Source organism: Lepidochelys olivacea (genome assembly GCF_965140295.1).
Source record: "Lepidochelys olivacea isolate rLepOli2 genome assembly, chromosome: 4".
NCBI lineage: Eukaryota > Metazoa > Chordata > Testudines > Cheloniidae > Lepidochelys > Lepidochelys olivacea.
Window position 1 is genome coordinate 123619404 of NC_140414.1, and position 18734 is coordinate 123638137.

At 42.6% G+C, this 18734-nt stretch overlaps 1 protein-coding gene across 7 annotated transcripts in view; it reads right to left on the reverse strand.

Moving 5' to 3' along the window:
• EVC2 (EvC ciliary complex subunit 2) overlaps window positions 1–18734 on the reverse strand; it is a gene marked incomplete at its 5' end in the record, with an annotated part of 185799 nt that overhangs the window by 137200 nt on the left and 29865 nt on the right. For 6 of the 7 annotated variants that reach the window (XM_084626746.1, XM_084626743.1, XM_084626742.1 and 3 more), the window contains 2 exons: window positions 925–1059; window positions 9893–9952. In XM_084626746.1, the coding sequence (XP_084482872.1) occupies window positions 925–1059; window positions 9893–9952 (195 nt within the window). The remainder of the gene's footprint in view (window positions 1–924; window positions 1060–9892; window positions 9953–18734) is intronic. The other variant, XM_084626744.1, reaches the window with a different exon arrangement.

Below are 18734 nucleotides of genomic sequence, written 5' to 3' on the forward strand. Positions count from 1 at the left end.
TGTCCCAGTGTGGTGCCTATCTGGTGTCCTCCAGATTTGCTGTAGTACAATATTTGCCCCAGGGAACTACAGCTAACGGGCTCTTCTGGATTTAAACCTAATTCAGACAGAAGGAATAAAACAGCCTCCAAGCCAGCCTCCCCCCCCCCCACACACACACAAACACTCCCCCCGCAACAACAAAAATCCTACTTTACATATACCACAAACCTTTCTAAAAGCCTTCATTCAGCCATTCACCCTGGAGATTTTGCAAAAACAGTGAGAAAGCTTTAAGTTGTAGAAGTCAATAGGTGAGCCAAAAAGAAACATCATGTTAAATCTTCCAGTTTAGGAAATAAGACACAGTCACGCCTGCAGTTAGTATGAAGGAGGTATGGGTTGGCTTTAATACCACCTCCCTCCTTCCAGGCATAAAACTCACATTTGCTCAAACCCATACACATTTACATAGCTTGCCATCAAATTATCAATTATCCCTCATACTCATTTGATAGATTACAGTATACTGTTAAATTTTGAGGCCACCAGCAAAATCCGCACTGCAAGCAAGGAAAGAACAGCTATTTATCTATTATCAGCATGTCTAGATTAGGAAAAATGGTCATGTTTTAAAATGTGTTAATAATTCATATATTTTTCAACACAATTTAACACATACTGTAGACATAAATTAACACCTTTAAAATTTGATAGATGATTATGGCCAGTCCTAGGTTCCCTTCTAAGGTTGACCACGCCAAACACAATGGAGCTATACAGATTTACATCAGCTGAGATTCTAACAATATTTAAATTTATCTTTCCACTGCCAACTTTTCAAAATTTCAGGCTAGTCACTGCATTTCTTAACTCTGGAAACCATTTTGAGAGACCATTTATGAGAAGATGAAATAAAGTTTTATTGTAGAAAATATGACTCACCTGGTTTTTATTGAGAAAACTCCATTTTAATCTTCTAGTTTTGTAAACAGCAAAAAATGCAACGCATGTTAATACAAGAGAAATAACAAAAGCAACGAAGAATCCTGAAGCATGGATGCCATGGCTGTACAAAATCTGAAATTGAAAGAATGTAATCTGTAAACCACATTTCTTCCCAGAGATACATATGCATAAAAATCAGATACAGATTATAGCTGTAAACAATACAGTAAGTTACTTTTAACAATCTTCACAAGAATATGGAATTACTAAGTAGTAAGACATAATTACAATAAGATTTTCAAAAACAGTTTATTTTTTCATAAATATTAAGGCCAGAAGGGACCATTATGATTATCAAGACTCACCAACTGCATAACACAAGCTATAGAATTTCTCCAAGTTAAATATTAGGCAATGCAACTTTTGAGTGGCCAAATACTTATTGTCTAATTTTCAGAGGTGCTAAGCACTCACAGTTCCAGTTGAAGTTAATGGCAGCTGGGAATGTTCAGCAACTTTGAAACCCAGTCTGAAGCTGAGCACCTGAAATTAAAGGCCACTTTTAAAAAATTTGCTCCTAAACAGAATAATCAGCAAGGTAAAAAGGTTTTAATCAGCATATGTTTGTGATGAGTGTTTTATTCATAAACGACAAAGCTACTCAATTTGGTCACACACTTATGCTAACTGCATGTGCCAGAATCAGGAATGGAATCCAGGAGTCAAGAGCCACAAGCCAAACTGCTTTCCTTTTCAAATATATCCTTCAATCACAACCTTCGGTTTAGGGTTTAGTTAACCTCTTTTAAATTCACTTTGTTTCTATAAAATGGGCATGTCTCACATGAGAATGGGAATATACAACTCAACTCTGAGATCTTTGGATGAAAGGTAACATATAGCCATTGTGATAATGTTTCATTGCAGAGGAATCACTTTTATCATGTCCGCAACTTTTAAATAACTACATGCGATCTCTAAGCATGGTGCATTCTATTTCTTAACATGCCGCCTGGTAAGCATGGTGCATTCAGTGTGAAAGCACTCCATGAAGTCAATGGCAACTGTGTTTGTGTGAAGCATTTATCAAATCTGGCACTTGTTTTCAAATGGATTTATGTCAGTCTAAAAGAGCAGAATTTAGTACCTTATATTCAGGTTTGGGCCAAAATCCTGCAAACTTAACTCACATTTTGACTGTTTAATATATTTAATATATTTCTGGACTATGGTCCAGTTCACTAAAGAAAGAATCATTCCCAAACCTAAAATAGTCTACCCAAGTTCAGATTTAGTAGCTTCTTTGTATTTAGAAGATACTTGAACTATTAACACAGGCCATTAATTTGCTACTTTATGAGATTTAGAAAGTGGGTCCCAAGGCTCAGTTCACAGTATTGTATTTGAAAAGCTCTTGACTGACAATTAATCTAATTGACAAAAATCTGTATTATTTTCAGTCATGCTTATTCTACAATAATGAAACACCTGGAGTATTTAAATCAATTAGTACAAAATGAGTTAAATAGTTATATGAATAATTTTCCTATGTCTTGAATCCTTTCATATGCCCATCAATGCCTGAAATTACTAAATGAAAAAAGTACCAACAGTCATTTACCCATTTCACTAATAAATTACTAACTTCTTAATATCTAGAAGTTTTTTCTCATCTTAAATTTCCTCCTTTCTGAAGTTCAGCCAGTTACTACCAGTTATGTCCCTTTGTATTATCTTCTACTCCTAAAAAGTACATTCAGAAAGTACAGGCTGATATTAATACCACTCTTATCCCCCTCCTGTTATTATCCCTACTCCAAACCCCACACTAATCTTTTTCTGGGTTTAATTAAAGTTACTTTTTTCAGCACAGAAATATCAAATATTTGTATCATATTCATTTGTAACATTATTGTATAATGTCCAACAACTCCTCTCTCTTATGCCCTTCACAGAGCTGCAGACTTATATCTCCTCCACTCCACACACACTTTGAATAGTCACTTAGCTAACCTATACATACTTATATCTTTTCAAAAATATTTCATCATATGTCAATTATCTCCAGTCCTCTAATTACTTAGGTTGCAGCGCCTTAAAGCGACCGGCACATCCCTCTGGCAGCAGCTCCTAGGCAGGGGGCCAGGGAGCCTCCGCGCACTGACCCTGCCCACAGGCTCTTCCCCCACAACTCCACACCGGGGGACATTAAGGACAATGACGGCTTCACATTGTGAAAGCCAAGCTAGCTGTATGTGTAGCTAAAATGGTCATAAATGTTCTTTCCTCTTGAAAAGTTCTATTACTTTATTGAGTTTTAAACGTATTTTCTTTTATATTGCACTGATTTTTCTTTTCAAATGATGTTGTTACTGAATAAAATTCCATTATTTGGAACATAATTCATCTTTATTAGTTCACAACAAATGCTGCAGGGTGCCTAGCAGTCCCAAAAACCTCCACTTACTTGTTACTGTACAGTGTGACATGACTCATAGGATCAATGACATATACAGTGTAATAATAATAAATGTACAGTAAGCACCACAAAATTAATAACTGCATTGACAGTGTTATATTCATAGATGTACATCAAGCACCATACAATTCTTAACAGGCGCCAAAACTGCAGGGAAAGGTAGAGCACAGTATACCACTAAGTGTTACTGAAGCTCACTGTTAAAGAGCTCCTTCCAAGCCTCCGTGAGCCACATTGCTCTGCACTGAGCACTTCATTGAGCTCTTCTAATAGCCCTGGTGTCTCGCTGTTCAAACTCAGAGCTACTCTATCTCTCTCTGCCCTCCACTCCAGCAGCAATTTTTCTCTCTTTGCTTTCCCCCCTCTATTATGCAGGCCACAGGAGGCACCCATAACCACTGGGATAATTTTCTCTCTGAGATCCAATCTTGTGAATAAACAATGCCAGCATCCCTTCCATCGACCAATACGACATTCCACAGTCATTCTGCACTTGCTGAGCCGGTAGTTGAATCTTTCCTTGCTTCTATCAAGTTGGCCAACGTATGGCTACACAACACACAGGAGCAAGGGATAGGCTGGGTCCCCCAGGATGACTACTGTCATTTCAACATTGCCAGTGGTACTCTGGAAGTCAGGAAAAAAAGTCCCGGCTTGCAGCTTTCTGAAAAGTCCTCTGTTCTTAGAGGTGCGAGTGTCATGCACCTTCCCTGATCAACCCACACTAAATTTGGTGAAGCATCCCCAGTGATCCACCAGTGCTTGCATAACCACAGAAAAGTAGCCTCTCTGTTGATGTACTCTGTGGCAAGGTGGTCTACAGCCAAAATAGAGCTGTGTGCGCCATCTGTTGTTCCACCACAGTTCAGAAACCCAATTGCTGCATATCCATCCACTACGTCCAGCACATTGCCAAGAAACTGTCTTGCATAGCAGGTGGCAATAAATGGCCCTGCATGCTTGCATGACAATTGCTCTCACAGTGGATTTTCCAACTCCAACCGCATTTCCCACTGACAGGTAGCAATCTAGCATTGCAAGTTTCCACAGTGTGATCTCCACTTGCTTCTCCATTGTCAGTACAGTTCCCATTCTGGTGTCCCTGCACTGGAGGGCTGTGGCAAGCTCAGCATGCAGATTCAGGAATGTGGCCTTGTGCATCCAAAAGTTCTGAAGCCACTGTTCATCATCCCAAACCTGCATTACAATACAATCCCATTGGCCAGGGCTTGTTTCTCGGCGATGCAATGTCTGCAGTTGTTCCATGACTGCCACCAACCTTGAACTGGTTCTCGCTATGTCCCACAGAAATCTGTTCTGCAACAAATCATCATGTGCCCTGATTATTCAGTTATTCTTGCAGCTCTGCAAAAACTGGAGGCTTGCATGTCCTGTGCTTGCAACCCTTATGACAACAGTGAAGAGCTGTTCAGGCTCCAGGTTTCTGCCAGAAATGGCAGGTAGCGAGGCAGGCCATGTGAATTCATGTGGTTTTGAAAAAATTATGGGATATAGATGATATTTTATGGGGTGGAAACAGTTGCATGCTGGGAAGTCGACCCCTTGCACCCTGTCACCTCTGTTCAACTTGTGGCCCCACCATGCATTGCCAAAGCTTCCCAAAAGACAGTGGGCTGGACAGTGGCAGCTTCCACACCGGGATACCTACCCATGGTGCACTGCACTGTGCATCAATATCAGAACTCTTGGTGAATACCCACAGCACCGACGCACAGAGACAAGTATGCATGCGCACAAGAGATATACTAACTGCAGCAGTAACCAAAATTTGTAGTGTAGACATGGTCTTAGTCAAAACATTAAAACAAAGTCACCATCCACCATTAAGCAATAGGTTTCAGAGTAGCAGCTGTGTTAGTCTGTATTTGTAAAAAGAAAAGGAGTACTTGTGGCACCTTAGAGACTAACCAATTTATTTGAGCATAAGCTTTCGTGAGCTACAGCTCACTTCATCGGATGCATTCAGTGGAAAATCTCCTCATTGTATTTTCCACTGAATGCATCTGATGAAGTGAGCTGTAACTTACAAAAGCTTATGCTCAAATAAATTGGTTAGTCTCTAAGGTGCCACTAGTACTCCTTTTCATTAAGCAATAGAAATTCAGAGAACCCTAAGAAAGGTGGTATGGGTAATCAGTTAAACAACTGCTTAACTAAGGTTTATTTTTTGCCCTCTCTCTTACTCCTGCTACTCATTCATGGTGTGAACTTCCAGAAGTCATTATTGATCTGGTTTTCAGAGATGCTGCACTCCCATTGACTTGAATGGAAGCTATAGGTGCTGACAATGATGGAAAGTCAGGCCATAGGTGTGCACAGTATTTATTATTATGCCCACCATGAGATGCACATAACAGGAGAACTTTTTGCGTGCAGTTTTTGCTATCTAAACAGCTTCTTACTTAGCATTAAAAACATTCAGCCAGAAACAGAGGCAAGCAGTTTTCACAGACCCTAATGAGCAGAGCTGCAAGGCATCTGCATGCCACTCAAATAGCACTCACATTTTTTTCTAGGCCATGGAACTAACTTGTTTTAGGCAACCAAGCATTTTACTCCAGTGAAGCAAAAGAGAAAATATACAAGGTTTATAAAACTTTAAAGAGTGGCATGTCAACCACGTAAGGTTTCAGAGTAGCAGCTGTGTTAGTCTGTATCCGCAAAAAGAAAAGGAGTACTTGTGGCACCTTAGAGACGAACAAATATATTTGGGCAGTAATTTGACTTTTAGCACAGAGTGCTAAATAATTAATTCTGTATTTATGATAGCGCCATGTTTTAAGTTAGTCCCAAAGAGCTGTCAACCCTCAAATGGTCTGATTACTTACATGGTTGAAAGAAAAGGAGTACTTGCGGCACCTTAGAGACTAACAAATGTATTTGAGCATAAGCTTTCGTGAAGCTCACTTCATCGGATACATTAGCTTACGAAAGCTTATGCTCAAATACATTTGTTAGTCTCTAAGGTGCCACAAGTACTCCTTTTCTTTCAACCATGTAAGTAATCAGACCATTTGAGGGTTGACAGCTCTTTGGGACTAACTTAAAACATGGCGCTATCATAAATACAGAATTAATTATTTAGCACTCTGTGCTAAAAGTCAAATTACCGCCCAAATATATAAAACCATTGCCTTCACATGGATTGCATGCACTTAGATTTGGGCAGTCTTGCATATAAGTAACTAGACCGGGAGCATTAGTGACAGCTGTTGTTAAGGATGAACTACAACCCACCTCTCCTTTTTTCCATTACTCATAGTTTTCTCATGCAAATCCGATTTTTTCTGAAATGTTTCCTGCTTGGTCTCAGCCCAGAAGGAAATATTGTGTGTGGAAAACAAAATCCATTCAGCCTTTTTGAGCTCTATAAATATATTTTTAAACAACAGAATATACCACATACTTTCCCCTTTAAGTTCTAATGACAAATGTGCACGTGTAGCCCAAAAAAATAGTTGAACCAGTTTTGTTCGAATATCGCCTGTTTTGCAGATCTCAATGAGGTCTAAGAATCAGGCCAGAACTGGAAAATAGTAGTACAGAAGTTTGAAGTTATAGTAATATTCTGCGGGAACTGCAATACTAAATCAGACCAGCAGCCCAGCACCTTGTCTCACACTATGGCTAGTAGCAGCTGCTTCAGACGAACTTATAAGCTACCCATAAAGAATGTTTTTCTTAATCCTGTCAGTTAAAGAATGACTAATGCCCCTTAGCAAGAGAGCTTAGAACCTAAATTTTTAAAAGTTCTCTCTAAAGTAACTGTGAATACTGTTGTTATCCATTTAAATGCCTATTTTTTCAAAAAATTCTAAGCTCTTATTCAGTGGCACTAAGTCCCCCACCTTAATAATGCACTATGGGAAAAATACTTTATAAATTATACATTATAAATTTTAAATTTTTTGTCTTTCAATTTAACTGAATATCCCTTCTTCTTGTATTATGAAAAAAAATGGCAAATAAGAGTTCCTGATTTACTTCCATGACCTGAAGAAGAGGTCTGTGGAGCTTGAAAGCTTGTCTCTTCCACCAACAGAAGTTGGTCCAGTAAGAGATACTGCCTTACCCACCTTACCTCTTCCAATATACCAATCATTATTCTGGTTACCTCTCTCATGCACCATTTAGCTGTCCCATCTCTAAACTAAAACAGTTCCAATATGCACACTTTCTCCATAAACAGCAGTCTTTCTAAGCCTCTAAATCATTTTTGTGGTCCATCTCCTGACTCTTTCTATTTCTGCTCTATCAATGAGCATTAGGGTAGGAATAAAATAGATGGGAAAAGGAGAGCAAAAGGAAACCATCTTATTAACTTATTTTTTCAATAGGACAAAACACTGATCACCTTGAAAGCAGCCAAAATTATATTACATACAACAAATTACATTAAAAGAACATTATTTAAGTTGCAAAGTCAAGCACTCAAAAGCTAGGAAATGCCAGAATTAAGGTTGACTGTGCAACCTTAATTTGGTCCCCTTGTCTCTATGCATTATTTATACAGTGCTTAATTATATGGTTACATATTATTTTCCCCACAGGATCCCGATCCCAGCCTCATTCAGTGAGTAGGGGGAGATGATCCTCACTTAAGGAGCAGCTATTCAATATTTTGTTCTAACCTCCTTTTTAAAGCAACATTCAGAGAACCCTAATTCTGGAACTTTTGAGTGTTCAGAAATTTCAAAAGAAACTTAGGCACTTAGGAGCGTAAGGGTTTGTCTACATGGCCCCGCAGTTTGGACCAATCAGGTGTGAACTGGAGCACACACTAGTGTGCTGCACTGTGCTATAACTGCCCTGCGTAGACCCTGTGGGAGTGAACTAAATGGTACCTCGTTTGCATTATGTAGTCCTGTAAACTTTGAGAATTAAACTAAACTGAATTAAGGCCACTTTAATTCTGAGTAAGAGCATACATACAGGGTTTTAATACCGTTTAACTAACCCACCTTAAATTCACACCTTTAGTTAATTTGTATTAACCTTCCTGAGTGTCCCTGTTTCGACAAGTCCTTAGGCTCCTCAGTCCCTTTTGAAAATGGCACTTAGGTGCTTTTCACTCCGAATCTATAAAATATTTTATCTGCCCTGGAACTTTTCTTTACTTTGTAAAAATATGAAATCAGCTCAAAGGTCAAAGGTCAGCCAACATTTACTGGTGGCAGAAGAAACGATTTCAATTTTGAAAGTAACCTGGACATATTGTTATCCCTTTGGCTTTGAGAAATCCGAGACGGTGGAGTATTTGCTAGTAATTCTCTTCCCCATACAAATCATACAACAGAAAAGAAAATATCAAACTCGTACAGTAGCCCTTTAATTCTCACTGTTCTCTTTCCTTGAAGATTCCATAACTTCATCTTCACAGTGGAATGCCAATTCCTGTTTACTCAGACACTGCACAAATGCTGCTGCTTTTATGCAGTACGCGTCTGCAATATTTCCTCTCCATTTCCACTTGTTCGGCAATTGTCCTATCTATATGACCTTTAGACTTTAAATGACACAGCCATGGCAACATAGCTTTGCGGTGAAATAAACTATTTTCCACTGCCTGAGTGCAAGTGATCAGTGTTCCCACCACTCTGGCCACCACTACTTAATAAAGATTCCCTACAATGAAACAGCCTGCATGGGTAACAAAAGGGGGAGGAGATGGGGGAGACAGAGAATGAGTTTAGGTGAAGAAATTACTCTAGCAAGGTAAGCGATAGATGCAGCGAGACGTTCTCTAATGGAAAAATGAGAGACAAACAGCACTGCTTGCTAAAATCAATGTTATTCTGCAGGCTTATTTGGACCATTAGCAGCCACATACGTCACTAGTAAAAGAACAGAAATACATATTGGAGGCATGACTGATCAAAGAGCAGGATGGAAATTAAACTATTCCTTTTCTGCTGAATTTTTCCCCATCCAGTCCCCCAGCACGGGTATTAGAATCAGCATAGTGTGTAGTGCCACTCCTTAGTAGCTGTACGACAACTTGCACCCTTCTGGAATGAGCACTGGAAACAAAAAACTCAATTCATGCTGGATATGCCCAGCAGCAAGTTAGCATGCTCGTTGCCATTCTCTGGGGTTGCACAGCCTTCCATTTGGAAAATATCTGAATATAGCATAAAGCCACAGAGCTTCTACATTAAGAATTCTGGTGCTTAAATATAAGCCTCTCTTCTGCCTGCTCTGTTTGGGTAACAGAAGGAAAAACCTCATTTGCAATTCACAGTCATAAGCATTGGCCAAACAAAGCAAAGGCCAAATTGTGATTGCCTTATTCACACAAGTAGTTCCTTAATTTAAATTCCTGTAACTGACTTCAATGGGACTAATTTATAAGTAAGAGAGTCACAATTTGGCACCCAGAAAGCACTTTTTTACTACCCAAAAGAGGTAAGCAGAGGAATCCTTAGAAGTACCACATATAGTCAATTATCTATGATTCAGTGTTACCTTAGTCTTTTCCTCTCCTGTTATGGTGAATGATGCAGTCAAACTATGCTGTATTTTGTTCTGGAAAAGATATAGAAAAGTATCACAATATTATAAAACAAACTTAGCTTAATTTATAAAATTGGCATACTGTTCAATTACTGTACAGAAGCTTCCTTCACACACAATTCAGAGGCAAACGTTTTTATTAATTATTATCACCACTTATAACTACAAAAGTCTAATAGAAAAATGCAACATACTTATCTACTGCTAACAGGCAGGGAAGCAGCTGTTCTATGGGGCATATTCCCCTCCTAACTGTCTGGCCCCACAGAAGTTAATGGTGCTCCTCATAGCATTAACTTCTGCCTGGAGGAGTGAAGGTGAATCCAAAGGCAGCATGGCTCCTAAAGGAACCACAGTAGAATCATAGGGCTAGAAGGGACCACAAGGATCATCTAGTCTAACCCCCTGCCAAGACGCAGGATTTGCTGCGTATAAACCATCTGAGACAGTTTGTTCCATTGTCCTACTTTTTCTTACAGTGAGGAAATTTTTCCTGAGCTTTAATCTAAATCTGCTATGCTATAGTTTGAACCCATTCAAAATCAAGTTGGTTTGGCATGATTTGTTCTTAGTAAATCCATGCTGGATGCTAGTGATCACCCCTTCATCCTCTAGGTATTTGCAAATTGAATGTTTTATACATTGCTCTAGTAGCTTTCCTGGTATCGAGGTCAGGCCGACTGGTCTATAGTTTCCCGGCCCTTCCTTTTCCCCCTTTTTAAAGATGGTCACTATGTTAGCCCTTCTCCAGTCTTCCAGGACCTCTCCTGTCATCCATGAGTTTGTCAGTGTTACTGCCAGAGGCACTGAGATTTTTTCAGCTAATTCCTTCAGCACCCTAGGGTGAATAGCATTCGGCCCCACTGACCTGAATTCATTCAAATTGGTCAGAAGACCTCTGATGAGTTCTTTACTTATCTCAATCTGCATTCCTTCCCCTTTATTGTCCAGGGTAACTTTGTTAGTTAGTTGTCTGGTCACATATTATTTTTTGTGAGAAGACTGAAGAAAAGTTGGCATTGTGAAGCTCTGCCTTCTTATCATCTTCCATTACCAGCTCCCCTTCTCCATTGACCTACACCATCCCTGATCTTTCTTTTTTGTCTGACATATTTGAAGAACCCCTTCTTGTTGTCTCTAACATTTCTTGCCAGCTGTAACTCATTCTTTGCCTTAGCTTTCCAGATTTTGTCCCTACATGCTTGCGCTATTCCCATGTATGCTTCCTTGGTGACATGCCCCTCCCTCCATTTCCTGTATGTATCCCTTTTGTTTTTTAGATAGCTAAAAAGCTCTTTGTGCAGCCACACTGGCCTCCTGTGGCTCTTCTTCTCTTTTCTCTGCATTGAAATAGCTTGAACTGCCAGTCCCCTTGGACTCCTTTTCTTTCAACTAGCCTAATTCAGGGGTTCTCAACCTTTTTCTTTCTGAGGTCCCCCCCCCCAACATACTATAAAAGCTCAATGGCCCACCTGTGCTACAATAACCAATTTCATGCATAAAAAAGCCAGGACCTGCATTCATCATCATCACTCCCATAACTGCATTGGTCGTTGAGGCACCATTATCGATGAGCAATCAACCAATTGTCTCCACCCCTGACAATTGTGTGTCAGTGCTTGAGTCTCCAAAGTCCATTCCTGTCCACTCTTTTACGTTGTCAGTCCATCTCTTCTTCTGTCTACCTCTTCTTCTCTTTCCCTGTACTGTCCCTTGGAGGATGATCTTGGATCGGCCAGATGATCTTGTTACATGGCTGTAACTTCAGCCTGCACTTCTTCATGGTCGTCAGGAGGTCCTCATATGACCCAGCGCATTGGGTGATGATGTTGCGGACCTCTTCATTAGTGATGTGGTCGAAGTAGGAGATGCCCAGGATTTTACGGCAGCATCTCATCTCTACTACCTGTATTTTCCATTAAAGTTCTGCTGTAAGGGTCCATGTCTCGCACACATACAGAAAAATGGAGATGACCAATGCATGCAGCAGTTTCAGTTTGGATTCCAGAGAGATGTTCTTATTCCCCCAAATTGGCTTTGGCTTTGCCACTGCTGCTGCTGTTTGCGCAGTTCTTGCCTGAATTTCTGCCTTGGATCCTTCATCAGCGATGACTGCCCCCAAATACTTGAACTGTTCCACTGTCTCCAGCTCTTCTCCACTGACAGTCATAGATGAGCTGATCCCATCATGTTTGCTTGTGATCAGCTTGGTTTTCTCTGCACTGATTTCCATGCCATATTTTAGGGAGGTTTCAGTCAATCATTTCACAAGGTTGGCAAGTTCATCTTCACTACCTGGCAGGCCATAAGTGTCATCAGTGAACCGAAGATTTGAGATTGGTCACCACTCAATGCTGATTGTGCATATGTGATCTTCTAGCGCATCAGTCATTATGCGCTCCAAGTAGATGTTGAACAGTGTGGGCGAAAGAAGGCAGCCTTGCCGTACTCCTACAGTGTATGCTAAACCACTCTCCTACTGTGCCATTGATGAGAACTGCACTGCCAGCCTTGGCATACAGTTGTATAATGGTAAGAATAAGCTTATGACCAACATTGTAATTCTTCGTGGCTGCCCAGAGAGCTTCATGCCATACTCTGCCAAACGACTTCTTGAAGTCAACAAAGACGTGGTAGATGTCCTGCTGGTGTTATAAGTACTTCTCACATAGAACACGAAGGTTGAAAACCTGTTCTGTGGTACTTCTTCCAGCACGAAAGGCAGCCTGTTCCTCAGCAATGATATTCTCTGCTTGTGGCTTCAATCTGTTCAATATGACTTTCAACATCACTTTGCTGGGATGGCTAATTAAGCTTAAGATCCAGTCATTCTGACACAATTGCAGGTTGCCTTTCTTTGGCAGTGTGATGATTAGGGATTATGTCCACATGGAGGGCCACTCACTGGTCTGCCAGATCTTGTTGCAGATCTTGGTGAGTACATCTATTACTATTTCTCCTCTGAATTTCATCAATTTGGCTGGGATGTTGTCAATACCTATAGCCTTTCTGTTCTTGAGTGATTTACCAGCTGTCTCCACTTCTTCATGTGGAATTGGAAAGTTCTCCTTCTCTGTTGAATCTGGGCTGTCTAAGATCTCCATTTGTCTGGTGTTTGTATAGATCAGAGCAGTAGTTTGTCTACCTTTCTTCAGTAAGACTGTTCCCTTCTTTGTCTTGAATTGTGTTAGCTTTGGGCCATCTTTCCTTCGTCACATCTTTTACAACCTGGACCTGCGTTAGGAGGTGGCAAGTAGGGCCCCCGTGAAGCTACATTGCTCAGGCTTCGGCTTCAGCCCGGGTGGCGGGGCTCTAGGCCCTGGGCTTCAGCCCCATGTGGTGGGGCTTTGGCTTTCTTCACAGCGAGTCTGATGCTGGCCCTGCTTGGCAGACCCTCGGAAACCTGCTTGTGGCCCCCAAGGGGGCCCCAGACCCTTGGTTGAGAACCACTTGTCTTATTAATACCATGAAAGACCTCAAAGGGACCATGATGCCACAAAACCAGGCAGAATCAGAGGGATAGACTTACTGCATAGTTGGAGCTGCTTCTCTTGTGAATCCCCTGATTTTGGACACCGTTCAATCTACTTCCTTAGTGAGTCCCCTCCCCCTTTAGCAAACTCCTTTCCCCCTTAAAAGAGGAATAGTTGGCAATGGGAGATAAACCATGGGGAGTTTCCTGGGCCTCCAGTCCTTTTCCAGTGGGCTAGAGGCAGTAAAGGGGATTTGATAAAAGGACAGACAGCTTTTTTTATTTGGGGAGGGCCAGAGTTAAATAATAAAACAACAGCTGTTAAATATAGTTGTATATAGTTGTTAAATATAATTGTTAAATATGGCTTTAATACTATGATTTAATAGTTTTATACCATGACTAAATTAATCCACTTTTAATGAAGTGAGAAAAATGATCTTTTGTTCCAAACTCAGTATTTCCTTTATTTATTAATGGAATCCCTAATTTGGGGGTGAGGGGGGAAGGGGAGGAGGAGGACAAAAAAGACCTCAAAGCCCCACTTGTCTATGCCCATGTGATATGGCCCTTAGTCTTCAAACTTCTCAGAAAACTCAATCCCAAGCAACTTCTAAACCAAGACAACAGGAAATACAGTTAGGCCTGGATGCACAAAAGGAGTTAGGTACCTAACTCCCAGTTTTGCGACCACAGCAATGCAAGAAATTCCCTCTGAACCCTGTAGGCGCCTGAACTTACTTGTCATCTAATGTTTTTTCAGTAAAAGTTCCCGAGGCACCTATGTTCCTGCCTCTGAGCGTAAAGACTGCTGCCTCCCTCTAGGTGTTCAAAGGCCTCCCACTAGGCATCCAGAGGCCCATCTCCCACCTAAGCCCCAGAGCAATTTACAAACCAGAAGATGATAGGCATTTGGCCACCTATGTTGTGTGTGGGACCCAATCCAGTAAGCACTGTCTAAGCACACCTACCAGATCAGGTCCCTCAGATGAGTTCACAAAAAAACAGTGGAGTGGGTTTGGGTCGGGGAAGAGGCAGCCCTCCCTCATAACTCATCTGAGAGGTGGCAAAATCCTGTTCAAATCCCTTCTCTCCCTCAGATGGAGAAGGAGCCTTGAACTGGGGGTCTCCCATATCTCAGGTGAGAATGCTAACCACTGGGCTAAAAGTTATGCAGGAGGTCCTCCCTCCCCAACCCCCACCTCCAGCTTCTTGCTAAAACAGCGTAGGTACCTAAATACAGGAAACGGTTCACAGCTGAGAATTGCTGGTAGAGATAGGCACCTCCCTGCAGCCCAGATTTAGGTGCCTAATTCTGTGAGAGGGGTGAATCTTAGTGCACAAACACCTGGTCAGCATCTCCCATTGCCTAGCTTAGGTGGCTCCCTGCCTAGCATACTGGTGTTTGTGGATCACTGTCTAAGGCATTTGTGTCTCCCTATTCATTGTATTAGGAGTCTGGGCATCCAACTCAGGTTTTGTGAATCAGTGATTTTCTGGATGCTGTGATATAATGCGTCATAATACCTCACTCCTTTCATGCATGGCCTTAGCCCTTAGGAAAACGCTCACAGACAACTCAGCTTCAGATCATAAAAAAATTGCACTATCAAATCAGTTTAGTGGTCCATTTAGTCTCTGACAGTGGGCAGTACCAAATATTTTGGAAGAGGTGCAAAACCCCCATAAAAGGAAATATTGCAAAAACCTGTACATAGAGGAAGTTGTTTCCTAGCCCCCCATCAATTAATGGTTGACTTCTTTTTAACTATGTCTGTTCCAATTAGTCATTAAATGCTGAATGAAAAGAGCCCTTTAAAGAATTGTCATAAATCATTCTTACTAAGATGGTCTATCAGTCTTTACATAAAAGGGATTTTAATATGTATTTGTTTACATATATACAAAGACATGGTAAAAGAAGTGCCACAAACAAACAAGTACATTAAGGGTATGTCTACACTACGGAATAAGGTCGAATTTATAGAAGTCGGTTTTTTAAAAATCGGTTTTATATATTCGAGTGTGTGTGTCCCCATAGAAAATGCTCTAAGTGCATTAAATGCATTAACTCGGCGAAGTGCTTCCACAGTACCGAGGCTAGAGTCGACTTCCAGAGCGTTGCACTGTGGATAGCTATCCCACAGTTCCCACAGTCTCCGCTGCCCATTGGAATTCTGGGTTGAGATCCCAATGTCTGATGGGGCTAAAACATTGTTGCGGGTGGTTCTGGGTACATATCGTCAGGCCCCCCTTCCCTCCCTCCCTCCGTGAAAGCAAGGGCAGACAATCGTTTCGCGCCTTTTTTCCTGAGTTACCTGTGCAGATGCCATACCACGGCAAGCATGGAGCCCACTCAGGTAACCGTCACCGTATGTCTCCTGGGTGCTGGAAGACGCGGTACGGCATTGCTACACAGTAGCAGCAACCCATTGCCTTCTGGCAGCAGACGGTGCAGTATGACTGGTAGCCGTTCTCGTCGTGTCCGAGGTGCTCCCGGCCACGTCGGCTGGGAGTGCCTGGGCAGACATGGGCGCAGGGACTAAATTTGGAGTGACTTGACCAGGTCATTCTCTTTAGTCCTGCAGTCAGTCCTATTGAACCGTCTTATGGTGAGCAGGCAGGCGATACGGATTGCTAGCAGTCCTATTGCATCATCTTCTGCCGGGCAGGCAAGAGATGAGGATGGCATGCAGTCCTTCTGCACCGTCTGCTGCCAGCCAAAGATGTAAAAGATAGATGGAGTGGATCAAAACAAGAAATAGACCAGATTTGTTTTGTACTCATTTGCCTCCTCCCCTGTCTACGGGACTCATTCCTCTAGGTCACACTGCAGTCACTCACAGAGAAGGTGCAGCGAGGTAAATCTAGCCATGTATCAATCAGAGGCCAGGCTAACCTCCTTGTTCCAATAAGAACAATAACTTAGGTGCACCATTTCTTATTGGAACCCTCCGTGAAGTCTGCCTGAAATACTCCTTGATGTAAAGCCACCCCCTTCGTTGATTTTAGCTCCCTGAAGCCAATCCTGTAAGCCGTGTCGTCAGTCGCCCCTCCCTCCGTCAGAGCAACGGCAGACAATCGTTCCGCGCCTTTTTTCTGTGCGGACACCATACCAAGGCAAGCATGGAGGCCGCTCAGCTCACTTTGGCAATTAGGAGCACATTAAACACCACACGCATTATCCAGCAGTATATGCAACACCAGAACCTGGCAAAGCGATACCGGGCGAGGAGGCGATGTCAGCGCGGTCACGTGAGTGATCAGGACATGGACACAGATTTCTCTGAAAGCATGGGCCCTGCCAATGCATGCATCATGGTGCTAATGGGGCAGGTTCATGCTGTGGAACGCCGATTCTGGGCTTGGGAAACAAGCACAGACTGGTGGGACTGCATAGTGTTGCAGGTCTGGGACGATTCCCAGTGGCTGCAAAACTTTCGCATGCGTAAGGGCACTTTCATGGAACTTTGTGACTTGCTTTCCCCTGCCCTGAGGCGCAAGAATACCAAGATGAGAGCAGCCCTCACAGTTGAGAAGCGAGTGGCGATAGCCCTGTGGAAGCTTGCAACGCCAGACAGCTACCGGTCAGTTGGGAATCAATTTGGAGTGGACAAATCTACTGTGGGGGCTGCTGTGATGCAAGTAGTCCACGCAATCAAAGATCTGCTGATATCAAGGGTAGTGACCCTGGGAAATGTGCAGGTCATAGTGGATGGCTTTGCTGCAATGGGATTCCCTAACTGTGGTGGGGCCATAGACGGAACCCATATCCCTATCTTGGCACCGGAGCACCAAGCCACCGAGTACATAAACTGCAAGGGGTACTTTTCAATAGTGCTGCAAGCTCTGGTGGATCACAAGGGACGTTTCACCAACATCAACGTGGGATGGCCGGGAAAGGTACATGACGCTCGCATCTTCAGGAACTCTGGTCTGTTTCAAAAGCTGCAGGAAGGGACTTTATTCCCAGACCAGAAAATAACTGTTGGGGATGTTGAAATGCCTATATGTATCCTTGGGGACCCAGCCTACCCCTTAATGCCATGGCTCATGAAGCCATACACAGGCAGCCTGGACAGTAGTCAGGAGCTGTTCAACTACAGGCTGAGCAAGTGCAGAATGGTGGTAAAATGTGCATTTGGACGTTTAAAGGCACGCTGGCGCAGTTTACTGACTCGCTTAGACCTCAGCGAAACCAATATTCCCACTGTTATTACTGCTTGCTGTGTGCTCCACAATATCTGTGAGAGTAAGGGGAAGACGTTTATGGCGGGGTGGGAGGTTGAGGCAAATCGCCTGGCTGCTGGTTACGTGCAGCCAGACACCAGGGCGGTTAGAAGAGCACAGGAAGGAGCGGTACGCATCAGAGAAGCTTTAAAAACCAGTTTCATGACTGGCCAGGCTACGGTGTGAAAGTTCTGTTTGTTTCTCCTTGATGAAACCCCCCGCCCCTTGGTTCACTCTACTTCTCTGTAAGCTAACCACCCTCCCCTCCTCCCTTCAATCACCGCTTGCAGAGGCAATAAAGTCATTGTTGCTTCACAATCATGCATTCCTTATTCATTCATCACACAAATAGGGGGATGACTACCAAGGTAGCCCAGAAGGGGTGGTGGAGGAGGGAAGGAAAATGCCACACAGCACTTTAAAAGTTTACAACTTTAAAATTTATTGAATGCCAGCCTTCTTTTTTTGGGGCAATCCTCTGTGGCGGAGTGGCTGGTTGGCCGGTGGCCTCCCCACCGTGTTCTTTGGCGTCTGGGTGTGGAGGCTATGGAACTTGGGGAGGAGGGCGGTTGGTTACACAGGGGCTATAGTGACAGTCTGTGCTCCAGCTGCCTTTGCTACAGCTCAACCATACACTGGAGCATACTGGTTTGGTCCTCCAGCAGCCTCAGCATTGAATCCTGCCTCCTCTCATCACGCTGCAGCCACATTTGAGCTTCAGCCCTCTCTTCAGCCCGCCACTTACTCTCTTCAGCCCGCCACCTCTCCTCCCGGTCATTTTGTGCTTTCCTGCACTCTGACATTATTTGCCTCCATGCATTCGTCTGTGCTCTGTCAGTGTGGGAAGACAGCATGAGCTCAGAGAACATTTCATCTCGAGTGCGTTTTTTTTTCTTTCTAAGCTTCACTAGCCTCTGGGAAGGAGAAGATCCTGTGATCATTGAAACACATGCAGCTGGTGGAGAAAAAAAAAGGGACAGCGGTATTTAAAAAGACACATTTTATAAAACAGTGGCTACACTCTTTCAGGGTAAACCTTGCTGTTAACATGACATACATAGCACATGTGCTTTCGTTACAAGGTCGCATTTT